Here is a 12,958-nt window from a genome sequence, read left to right as displayed (position 1 = left end):
AGCACGTAGCACGAATTTGCCGTTAAGGTGGATAAGATTCTTGCTAAATGTCAGGAATGTCGTCTAAATTGAGATGTATATGCGTAAAAAGGGTATTCTTATATTTAAAAACTGATAAGTGGAAGGAAACGCTTCAGTGGAAATGAAAACAACATACAGCGACAATTCTCTTCCCTCGCATAAATTAACGGCGGCACAATTGCAAGGTGAGCATGTCTTGTTTGTTGCTTTATTTATTTATTTTTTATTAAAACTGTTCCTTTCTGTTAAAAATTGAGATATTGTAGTTTTGTTGCAAAAAATTAAACTCATTGAAACTGATAACGGCGAAGCATAAGACCAAATTTAATTCGTTTTAACAAATTAAGTTCGACATTACCCGGTTGACTGCAGAAATTATGGAAATTATGGCGGAAACATGTCAAAATTGCCTGTATATTTTTCGTGCTAGCGCACTCACTTTTTACGGGCCAAACTAACGCTTTGGATATGATAAGAAGGAAGAATAGGGCTTTCCAAAGAACTCATGATTTACCTATAGAAGCGTATACCCTTGGTGTTCTAGCCCTCTGAAGTTAGGTCAAATTCGGTATGTAAATTAAATTGCGATCGATAGAATTTTTAACGCGGTAAAAATGTGTCAACAATTACATATTTCAGGAAGATTTTCTGTTTAAAAGGAAGACCTAGGGATGGTTAAATACTCATGTAAAAATGAACTCAAGGCAAGTTTCTGAAGTTGAGAACGAGCGCATCTAAAATGCCACGAAATTGCTGTCAATTAATTAGTTTTCCTCGGCGTTCAGACAGCATGAGCTCGAATTACAAACTTTCCTCGTTTTCTCAAAAAATAAAACTCGCTGGAAGTTTTACATAATATTTTCAAAAATAGTTCACCCAAAGGGTCTTTTTGGCGTAATAAAAAAAAATTCGATTTTAACCTTTTTGTCCGAAAATTCTAAAAAGATAGAGAATTCCGCTCTTAATGGTTCTCGTCCTTGCTCCGAGGGTTTTTCTCCTGGTTTTCCGGTTTTCCTTCCTCCACAAAAACCAAGACTTCTAAATTCCAATTTGATCGGGAAAACACGGCCCCACAAGCTTCTAGCTTTTAACACAACCGTGTATAAATGAAGGTTATCTTATTTTTATTTTTAAGAAAAGCACAAAGTATGTACTTAAACCGAACACTCACTCTTTAATGCCTTTCTCATTATTTCTTCCCCAAGTCTGACAGGATCCTCGTCCTTTCCAGCTGTGACCATAAATTTCTTATTAGTTGTGGTCTTCTCAAGCTCAGGCAGACTCGCTTCAGAACCAATTGCAACTGGTACCACTTTGATGTTATCGTCCTCCAGTGGCTTGGCAGCTTGCTCAACCTCATCTGGGTCACTTGTGGACTTCTTGTCCATTATCACAACCAGAACTTTCTTGGCTCCAGGTCGAGATGGAGCTTGTTTGAACATCATTTTTGCTTCCTCGAGAGCTCTCTGCAGGTCGGGGTCACCAGACGGTTGACTCGCGCTCTCTAAAGCCCTTTGCAGTGCGTCAGGATCTGGTAAATCTAGGGTAAAGTTCACTTCTCTCCTTACAGTGTCTCCAAATGTGAGCAATGCGTAACGGATTTTGCTCGTTTCGTAGTGCTCCGCGATGGAATTTATTGCTTCTTTCATCAGCTTGAACGTTTTGTCTGCGTCCTGTGCTGAAGCACTGATGGCAAAGCCAAGGTCAAGCATCGGAACTGCTGCCGTCTCTGAAATGAACAGAAACACTTACTGCTTTAGTCCTATACTGTTCTACATTGTGTAAGTGTTTGCTCTCGTTTTAGGCTGAGTTTTAAGGGCCTATCTTGCCACGTACCAAATTTACTCCCAAACAGAGTTGACGCACTCCGAAATTATTCTGACCATAAGGAATGCTTACGATACTCGAAACTTTAACTAACATCGCGGCTGAGTTTTACAACCTGGCATTTTTTATCAGAACTGTAGCAAAGACAACGGACCATTCTTTGCTTTCGACAAACTAAAAGCTACAAAAGATTGATTGACTTTCACTAGTTACTCAGACTTGAGTCACATTGTATTTTTCAACAAATGTATCAAATGCAACAACAAAACTCTCGCTATCACATTACACTGATGGTTTTCTCACCATTCAATGCCCTGTCCATGATATCCTTAGCAATTTCCTCTGCAGTCTTATCGTCTGAAGGCGTCAGCACATCTTTGTCCACTGGAGTCATCTTGTCAAGCTCCCCCTGGTCCGCCTTATCAAGTCCAACTGGGATGACTCGGACACCAGTCTCTCTTGCAAGACTCGCAGCATCTTCAATCTCGTCACCAGTGCTGTCTGATTTATTATCAATAATCACAACTAAGATCTTCTTTGCATTAGGACGTCCACCGTTCTCCTCTGTAAACATGACTGGGGATTCTTCAAGAGATTTTGCCAAGTCAAACTCTCCTTTTACAGGGGGAATATTATCCACGAGTGCCATTAACTCGGCATTGTTGTCCACCTCTTGGCTGAACTTCACCACAATGTTCAGTTTGCTTCCCAGCGTGCCCAAACTGTAGTGCATTTTGTTTATGCCATACGTCTTGACAATGTCTTTGATTACGTCTTTGGTTTTCTTCAAGTTGTTTTCAGAGTTAACAGCGGTTGTGCTGACCGCAAACGCCAGATCCAATTCTGGGAGTTTTGGTTTGTCTGCAAATGAAAAAAAAAATTCCGAGCAAATCAGAGAAACTTGAGTAAAACAATGAAAGCACAATTAAGATTGAAACAAGTCGTGTCGCTTTTAACATATTGCCTTGCGAACAAAATATTTGTGTCATCCCCCTTTTAGGCTTTCCTCCCTCATTTATTTTTCATCTCTTTGCAAATGCCTTATGGATTTAACGATCTTCATGTATTTAGAGCATTTCTCATTAGTTTACATCGTTGCGGAGTCTGTGTAACATTGGTGGAGAAACAGCAGTCTAAAAACGACTGAGTTTTTACACTTTTCAACGTCAAATTCCCTTTTAACAGGGTCCTCTGAAAGGGACAGTGTCACGGATTTTAGCCAAACTTAGGCATCGGAAATAACCTTTAAATTTGTTTCAGTATATAAAAACAGTGAAGGAATATTTAAATAAAACAAATGCAAAAGGAGGTATCGATGGCAAAATTGTCGAAGATTGAAACGGATTGCGATGTGAGTTTTTGAAATATGGTCCCGCGGATCAGTTTTCAAAGTTAATCATGTCTGCTAGTAACTTTAAATTATAACGCCCTGGAGACACATTTGGCTGCAATAAAGCTATAGTTTTGTTATTTACAATCATAGAATTAATTTCTTTGCAAACATCTAGTTTCATAGCGAAAATTTGACAAAATTTTATATCATAATATTAACTTAGCCGTGACACAGTCCCTTGAATCTTAAATAGTTTTTTCTCTAACACAAGAACACAATGCCTTGAATCTGCTAATAATAATCGAAACACCTTGACCACGTGATCACTGTTTAAATCAACGTTTTTACTAACCTTTGAGTCCGGTCTTCAGAATCGTTTCTGCTACCTTATATGGATTGTCATCTTTGTCAATCTCCAAAATGTCGTCCAACCACGGTGTGATCTTCTGAAGCTCGTTAAACTCAGCCTCGTTTCCAAGAGCCACTGGTATAACCCTGATATCTTGATGTTCTAACTCTTTTCCTTCATTATTAACATCCATGAGGTTGCTAGTAGATCTCTTGTCTGTGATGACAACCAAAATCTTTCTAGCATTTGGACGTCCCTCAGAAACAAACTCCTGTAAAGAATGTTAAGAAGTTTATTGTTAGCTTTTTCATAACATTGAAGTATTGATTTGACCACATTTATAATAAATTCAAGGAGGAAAAGATTAGAGTCTTGACGTAAAAAAATGATACTTTTAAGAGCTTAACATGCGCGTAAGATTTGTGCAATCCATTTTCACTCCAAATTTTCTATGCAGTAAAAGATGAATATAATTCTCTGCACGCAGCTGTTGAAGCAAATCCCAAGACACTGAAAGTAAGAATGACAACTTCGTACAATAATAACAAAACAGAAAATGTTTAACATGGCATCGGGGGGAAGAGAATGACAGCGCATTTAAATACACATGTTCCTGTGCTAAAGAAACAAGTGTACCAACTAATGTGTGATCCTGTATTATTAAAAAGAACCATGCAGTTAGGACAATTAGGTGAAACAATCAACAGCCATACTTTTTTTTTCAGTATAACTCGTGTAATGATATTTATTTACCTCTTTTGCCAGCATTAGGGCTTTCGTTAGATTAGCACCACGACTTTTGCCCATTTTGCTGATGAAATCCATAAGAGCTTCGTCCGAATCAAAGTCGTTTGTGAAACGAACTAATCGTGATGGGTCGTCTCCATATACTATCACTGAGTACAGGATATCTCCAGTGCCGTACTTGTCAATCATGGCGTTTATGATCTCTTTCATCTTCTGGAAGTTTGCTAATTCATCCAACTGCGCAGTGGCGCTGATTGCAAAAACCATGTCAACCTCGGGTACTTCCACAATGTCTGAGGGAGAGAGGAAAAACATCGTGCTTAACGTTATTTAGAGCGGTTTTCAACTGATTGTCGTAAAACCAAAACCAAAGTTATCATTCTGACCAATCCGCAAAACCGAAACTAACAATCCAGTAAACCAATCAAAACTCGAAGTAAATACTTGTAGCCGACGCGAAGCGCAGGAAAACGTATGTGAGCGAGTCACAATTGGTTTTGGTTTTACTTCTCTCATTGTTTAAGAAAGTGGTGCGAGATTTTTAAACCAATCACTAAGTGGAGTAAGGCAAAACCAAAGCAAATACGAATTACTTTCGACACTCAAGTGAAAGCCGCTCTAATATCATAGAGCGATTTTCACTTAAGTGCCGAAGGTAATTCACGTTTGCTTTGGTTTTGCAGTACTTAGTGACTGGTCTAAAATAAACTCGGGCAGTTTTCCAACCAATCAGAAGTAAAACCATAGCCAATCGTGACTCGCTCGCACACGTTTTCCCGCGCTTCTTGCCGACTACATGTATTTTTTTTGGTTCACTGAATTGCCTGTACACACTGTGATTGGCAAAAGAAATAACTTTGGTTTATCAATCGAAAATTGCTCTAATACAAAAGACAAAAGCTTTCGTTGAAATGGTCACACCCTATGTGTTCACAGTGGAGTATATTGAAAAGCCAAGTTTTTAATTCCAGGCAGGTATTTGTAAAGATATTCCCAAACGGAATATACAAATGCACCACCAACATTACTAACGTTACTATGGTTCGATAAAATAATTTCATTGAATACTCTCATACCAGTAGTTACTTTAGCCATAATCTTCTCTGCAAGCTTTTTAGGATCTGCTGTTTTCTCTGCTTCTACCAAATATCCCTCAGCTGAGGTAATGTTCTTCAGTTCATTCACATCAGCGTCAGGGCCAATTGCTACAGGCACTATTTTTACATCGTCTTCCTTCAAAGGTTTAAGCGCCTCCTGAATGTCTTCCTCTGTGTCAGTTGACTTCTTGTCCATTATTACCACTAGGACTTTCTTCGCATTCGGACGAGGTGAAGCTTGATCAAATAACCTCTTAGCTTCTGCCAAGGCTTTCTGAAGGTCGGGCTCTCCAGATGGACGGGAGATGGCATTTAGGTATGTTCGTATCTGGAAAAGAGAAAACAAGCTAAGCTGCGTATTGTATCTTGTTAGTGGTTTATATGTGTTATTTTTTCTGGAATTTTTTATTCAGGCCAATTACTTAACTGCATTGGATAAAACCGATGTCCATTACCTTTTTTTAGAATCCTACCTACTGGCCTGCATGAAGATAAGTTGTGTTGGATATGTGTCAGAATATTTCACACAACTTATATTAGTTTTGAAATGATGCACTGAAAAGATTGCTCTTAAGTAACAATATAATGTCCCGGTTAGCCTGAAATCTATGTCGCCCGCCCTCAGTTTCTCTGGCGGAGGCGACTAACATTTCACACTATAACCTGATGACATTCCGATTTTTGTCTATATCGAAATCGACTTTTTTCATATGCAGCGTTCTTGTTTTTTATACTTACTGAATACCTGCTTGAACAACAAAAAAAAAAAAAAAAACAGCAAAAAAAAAAAAAAAAAAACAAGGCCCGAAGGTTTGTTTACTAAACTCCAACTGTTAATAACATATTTCAACTACATTTATGAGCCTACCGTTTCATCATCGGGAAGATTCAGAGCGAAGTTAATAGGAGAAATGGCCCGATTGCCAAACACCAGCAGAGCATAGCGTAGTTTGTTAGTTTTGTAACTCTGCATAATCTCTTTCACAGTGTCTTTGATTCGCTGGAAAGTTGTTTCAGCACCCGCAGCAGCAGAGCTGATGGCAAATGCCAAATCAATCTCGTCCAGGGTGGCTGTTTCTGTGATGAAAAAACAATTCGATCAGTCAGTTACAAAAGAAACACTCCAGTTGAACACGTATAGGTTATTCCGTATATATGGCACAAATTATGGTTCAGACTATGTCGGCTATATTTGTTGAGACCTTCATCAAAGTATCGCGGAACACAAGGGATCGGCATTTGGCAACCATGTTAAAGAGTAGGACTGTGAATAACTAAACCGTCTTACGGCAAAAGAGTGAAAACAAAGTTGATTTTTGACTTTTTGAAATGTTCTTCATCATTAAACAAAGACACAAACCTAACACAAAGTCATACTCGATCCGCATTAATTCCGTTGGATTGAAATGTTTCACATGGCCGTTTGAACAAATACCGCTTATTATTTACAAATTTATCTTTATCTTTATTATCACTGTTATCACTGTTTCCTATGTTATTATTGTGTCATCTTTAAATTGTTCATATACACTAATTTCATAGATTTCATTTTTCACTTTTATCGTGGATTTTTATTACGAAAAATATCGACAAACACAATATACTCGATATCTCAATACTGCAATACTAATAGTCTAATTTTTATTCTCAAAAAACGCAAGTATTCATAAAGTAATCACAGAAGAATACTTACTGTTTAAGAGCCGTTCCATTATTTTCTCTACAATCTTGCTTGGCGAGGTTGTCTCGGTGGTATTAATAACATCATCCTTCACATCAGTGATGTCATTCAGCTCTCCATCTCCTTCATTACCAAGTGCGATACCAATAACCCTGATACCATTCTCGTCGAGTCTCTGTGCCGATTTCTTCACATCTTGTTCAAGACTATCTGACTTCTTGTCTGTTATAACCACCAACACTTTCAAAGCGTCGCTTCTAGCACCATTAGAGTCCGTGAACAGCTCCTTCACCCCTTGTAATGCTTTGTCTAGTGATGCCTGTGCCGTATTCTGTGGAATGCTATCAACGTATCCCTTTAAGATGTCATCTGCACTGGCTGAGTCGCTAAAGCGCACATGAATTGCCGGGCTCGATCCAAATGTCATAACACTATAAGCCATCCTGTTAGAGCCATACTTATCGATGAACGTCTTGATGACTTCTTGCATCTTCTGGAAGTGTTCTCTGGAATTCGCTGCAGTAGCACTGATGGCAAATCCCATGTCTACCACTGGGGTGTCTGGCGTATCTAAAACAAAACAGTCCTATAGTCAGTTTCATTTTACCAAATTGTTGCCAGATTATAAAGTTTCAGATAAACTCTTTTATAGAGACAAATACAGATACCAAACTCAAATACTGACTGCAACCTTTGACTGAACTAAACTGTAAGCTTTTTGGCTGACATGCTTCCATTCTGGAAGAGCTATAAGATTGTTCGAATTGTCGAGAATGAACGCTCAGTACTATTTAACTGTCTCATTTCAGTCCAAAATATAGCTCTTTCTGCACCTATCAAGTTTTAAAACATCTAGTCAATCCAAACACAGTTACCCTGCCTAAGCTTTGGAAATCCCCACCCGCCAAGAATTGGCATACCGTATGCGATTGGGTAATATTTTAACAACGTAAACGAAAAATGTACGGGGTATATGACAAGTTTAAAAACAAAGTTTTTGCGATCATACTATTGTCACTATTTGAACCGTTTCAACCAATTTTAAAGGTTGCAGTTATACTCACTGTCTGTGACCTTTTGGGAGATTTCTTCAGCAACGTCTTTTGGATCACTAGTGTCATTTGCCTTCACAACATTGTCCTTGTTTGGAGTGGTTGCGTCAGCTTCATGCGGATCAGCTCTGTCTCCAAACGCCACTGGTATGACCTTGATACCATCTTCTTCCAACTTGCTAGCAGCTTCCTTTACGTCATCGATGTTGCTCTCCGACTTCTGGTCCAATATGACAACCACAACCTTCTTCGAGTCCGGACGGCTGCCTTCATTGAATACTTCTTTGGCTTTCGCTAGTGCCGCTTGAAGCGATGACCCATCAGTTGGCCTGGGAAGAAGGTTTATGGCGTTTTTCAAGGAATCCTCGCTGAGCTGTTGAGAGAATTTTATTCTGACGGTAGGGTCTCGACCGAACAGTATAACGCTGTAGTAGACACGTTGGACACCGTACAAATCGATCAGTTCCTGGACAACCTCTTTGATCTTAGCAAAGTTGACATCAGCTTTTGGTGAAATGGCGCTAATGGCAAATACAAGGTCCATGTCAGGTACTGTTGGCAAATCTGTTGATAAAGAATTGGAATAAACGCTCAGACAAGTTAAAAAATCCATAATCATCGCATCACTAACAAGTTGTGTGACATATAGACGACCACAGGACATCTTCTATAAGGGAGGAGAAGGTGTCACCTTACTGGGGGTGGATCAGAAGCTGGCTGAGAAGTCACCCAGCTACACGTTTGTGATCCAGTAAGGAAGGCTCGAGTTTCACACACCGAGTGAAAATCGAGCCGAAAAAATCGGCTGCTCTCGCAGGCTACCAGTAGGGCGACAATTCCATAATTGAAAAGTTACAAGTAGCCGTAAAAGTGTTCGTTTATTGAAGGTTCTAAAAAGTACAATCTAGAATAAGTACAATCTATAAGCAGTGGATAAGCTGCTGCGTACATTATCGCTTAGCCTTCCACGCAGTCGTTTTTAGGGGCGGTCGTGTTTCACTTCTTCCTTCACGATCGCCCCAAAAAACGACTGCGCGGGTGGCTAATCATCACTCTGAAAGGCTTCTTATGGACTGCCAGTCGAGACACTCGACTGTTAACTTTCGCACGGTCCATAAGACGACAAAAGAGACGTTTCAACCAAAACTTCGTGTTAAACGAAAACCTCTCTAAGAATAGCTAAAAAATACACTACCTTTCAACACTTTCTCCATGATCTTTTCAGCCGTCTCATCTGGATCCAGCGCTCGCGGTGTCTCTATAAGGTATCCTCTGTTGGATGTGATGCCTTCCATTTCGTCAGGATCAGCGGATGAACCGACAGCTACAGGTACAATCTTCACCCCTCCGTCCTCAAGAGGCATGACCGCCTTCTTCACATCTTCAGGGCTACTCGTGGATTTCTTGTCCGTGATCACAACTATAACCTTTTTGACATCTGTTCGCGTTGGCTCGGAGTCAAACAATCGCTTGGCTTCTTCTAAGGCTTTTTGTAAATTAGGTTCTCCAATAGGACGTTGAGAGGATTCGATTTTCGCCTTCAAGGCGTTGATGTCAGATGATTCTTCGCTGAAGCTCAGTTTCTGAACTGCGTTCCTGCCAAACACGATAAGGCCATAGCGAAGTCTGTTCTTGATCCCATATTCGTCAACAATGGCATTAATAGTGTCCTTTATGCGCTCAAATGTGTCTGACGCTGACACCGCTGTGGCACTGATAATAAATCCTAAATCAATCTGTGGAATTCGAAGTTTATCTGAAAGATATAAAAGCGCATTAAAAAACAGACCAAACAATCAATCAGTCAATCAATCAATCTTTATTTAACGTGGTCGGTACGACCGTAAGATGAGTTGGTCATTCTTGTTTAAATGCGCTAATACTTATATATTACTTTTAGAGAATAACCTTGTTTTATTTATCATCTCAAAGTTGACTGAGAGAAATAAAACCTCGGCGTTTTTGGAGAACTGAACTGAACATCTTCTTCAAGTTGATCATAACTGTCTGTTGCCCACCGACGCAGTATAACAATTTCTTTAGAAACTGATCGTTTTTTTGTCAGCCATTGAGAATAACTGTCTGGACACGTTGTAAGGCATTAAAAATTGAACTGTTTGTGCACCACCACTCTCTTACAGAGTGTGGTATGTCCCCGGTATCCGCAACGCAACATCTTGTTCTCTTACGTTCCTGCTATGTGTGTCCACCACGAACAAATATGTCTGCCTGTAACACTGCAAGCGAGAGCTTTGGCAAATGCAGGATGTAGTTTACCCTTCCAAAAAGTAACACAATAAGTACATGGAGTTGTAAAAGACCTACGATGAATGTATCTAGGGGCCTAGTCAGTCCCCGTCAGCTGCGAGGGTAAATAAATTTTACTGACTGATTGATTGATTGTATAACCGACTTACCGTCAAGCATGTTATCAATAATCTTATCCGCGATGTCTCTGGGTTTATCAGTTGTGTTTGGTTTGATAACATCTTCTTTGATCGGTACGATTGTCTTCACCTCATTCACGTTATTTTCGTCACCCAGAGGTACTGCAATGACTCGTATTCCTTCATCCTCGAGCTGTTTGGACGCTTTCATGGCATCCTCGCTACTGCTGTCAGACTCTCTATCGTTCATTACCACCAAGATCTTCTTAGCATCCAGCCTTCCACCTGCGTCAGGGCTGAATAACATCTTGGCAGTGGTAAGAGCTTCATCCAGGGCAGCTTCTTTCGATGGCTTAGGTGCTCCTTCAATCAAACTTTTCAAGGTACTCGAACTGTCAGATTTGTCACTAAATTGCAGGTGTATAGTAGGAGGGTCTCCAAATGTTACCAGAGCGTACTGCACTCTGCCTTGGACTCCAAATCTATCGACGAATTCTTTGATTGTGTCTTGCATTTTCTTGAAGTTTGCATCCGACTGGAAGGCTGTGGCGCTGATTGCAAACGCGAGATCTATTTTCGGCACATTAAAATCTAGAGGATAAAGAAAGGAAGAACAGACACCGTAGGAATAGATTACATAGACTGTGTACAATGTACCATGAACTTATTAAAATTCAGAACAAGCGATATTGTAATGTAAGAAAATATTATAGTGTAATTTATGAGGTGACGTTCTGGGTATCTTTGGCGTGATTGTTTTATGTCCGGGAGGTATTGCTATGGAATGAATTGAAAATCAATTGACCGATCTAGGACGGCCATAAAGGTTAAGTGTGTGTCCGAGCAAAGTGGCCCATAGAGCCGGAGCTTATTCCGGTTTCCGTAGCATTAAGCGTCTACGAGTATTGCTCCTCCCCCCTGGATGGGATGGTAGTCCATCGCAGGGTTACCCCCCAGCAGTAAATTCGCCGGTACCCATTTATACACCTCAGTGAAGGGAGAAACCATGAGAGTAAAGTGTCTTGCCCAAGAACACAATGCAGCGCCCCGGCCAGGGCTCGAACCCGGGTAGTTCGACTCGGACCCGAGCGCGCTAACCATTAGGCCAACTAGGAGGGCTATGCCCCCTTTTATTGCCAACATCCACTAAGCCTCTTCTTTTGTCAGAAGGAAAATAGCCATAGTCACCTCCCACCCCCCATGCCGCCACCTCACCTTTTGTGAAAGGGTTTTACAAAATTCGCCAATGCAAAAGAAACGTTTTGACAGCAGATTTTCCATTCCCTTCCTTCCCTGCGTCTTCACGTACCAGTCAATATTGTTAATATTACAAGTAGTGTAAACCCTTACTGACCTTCTAAAGCTTTCTCCATAATTTCCTTGGCAACTTCATCAGGATTGGTGGTGTTTTGAACATCAATCACATTGTCTTCATCAGGTGTTGTAACCTTCACTTCATTCGGCGCAGCCTCCTGTCCAAAGGCAACTGGAATCACCTTGATACCAGACCTCCACAGAGACTCGGCGGACGTTTTCACATCTTCAAGACTACTGTCCGACTTTTTATCCGTCACAAGGACCAACACTCTTTTAGCATCAGGACGAGGAGAAGAATTAAAAAGCCTTTGGACTTCATCGAGTGCTTTTTCAAGGTTGGAGCCTCCTGTATTCTTTGCTGTGTTTTCTATGATAGTTTTCAGTTGTTCGTCATTGAAAGGTTGTGTAAAACTCACTTTAACAGACGGCGTGTTTCCGAATACAACGACGCCATATTGGATTTTACCTACGCCGTATTTGTTGATAACCCAGTCAATGATGTCTTTCATTTTTCTGAAGTTTTCAGCTGAATCCAGTGCAGCGTTGGCACTTATAGCAAATGCCAAGTCTAAATCTTGTAACTTGGGAAGAGCTGTAAGGACAGTAAAACTCGGTATTAGAAGGTTTGACATTCCGGTTTGGTTAATAAGGCAGTGTCACGCCATTTTGGCTTTTTATAATTCTCCTTTATTTTTAAAGTGGGAAATTCAAGCCTAATATAATTATATCACCTAAGCTACTTCATTTCGTAAAACACCCTTTCAAACAAAAAGGTCAAATGTTATTTTTTCGGCCGGACATTTGCCTATTTTACACTCCGTTCCAAAGTTAAACAATTCTGACCATTGTACTTATCTCTGGCTTGTTTCGAGAGTTTGTTGATGACATTAATCCATTATTTTTAAGTTGAGACCAGTTTGTGTTGGAAAAATGGATACAAAACGGTGTGCCCTATGGTAGCGCTTAAAAAGCTAAAGAAACATTGCCAATATAGATAAACAAATACACCGTTGAGTTTTTGAAAAAAAAAACGTACGTTTTTTACGATTCTGGAATGTTTGCTCGGAATATTGGATCGGATACCACGTAGGCTAGGACGGAGTTCTATAACAAGATTCTAAGATCATGTTGTTTTTTACAGTTTTAC

At 40.1% G+C, this 12,958-nt stretch overlaps 1 protein-coding gene across 1 annotated transcript in view; it reads right to left on the bottom strand.

Moving 5' to 3' along the window:
* Nucleotides 1–12,958, bottom strand: part of LOC144658049 (uncharacterized) — a 155,151-nt gene that overhangs the window by 72,919 nt on the left and 69,274 nt on the right. Inside the window, 11 exon segments of the mRNA XM_078518375.1 lie at nucleotides 1,193–1,750; nucleotides 2,152–2,709; nucleotides 3,534–3,801; nucleotides 4,284–4,570; nucleotides 5,354–5,702; nucleotides 6,243–6,451; nucleotides 7,068–7,625; nucleotides 8,120–8,671; nucleotides 9,303–9,863; nucleotides 10,525–11,085; nucleotides 11,849–12,403. Coding sequence (XP_078374501.1) covers nucleotides 1,193–1,750; nucleotides 2,152–2,709; nucleotides 3,534–3,801; nucleotides 4,284–4,570; nucleotides 5,354–5,702; nucleotides 6,243–6,451; nucleotides 7,068–7,625; nucleotides 8,120–8,671; nucleotides 9,303–9,863; nucleotides 10,525–11,085; nucleotides 11,849–12,403 — 5,016 coding nt within the window.

This window comes from Oculina patagonica, chromosome 6 (genome assembly GCF_052425735.1).
Source record: "Oculina patagonica isolate OP01 chromosome 6, crgOcupat, whole genome shotgun sequence".
In the NCBI taxonomy this organism is placed as follows: Eukaryota; Metazoa; Cnidaria; class Anthozoa; order Scleractinia; family Oculinidae; genus Oculina; species Oculina patagonica.
This window is presented reverse-complemented; position numbering and strand designations above follow the sequence as displayed.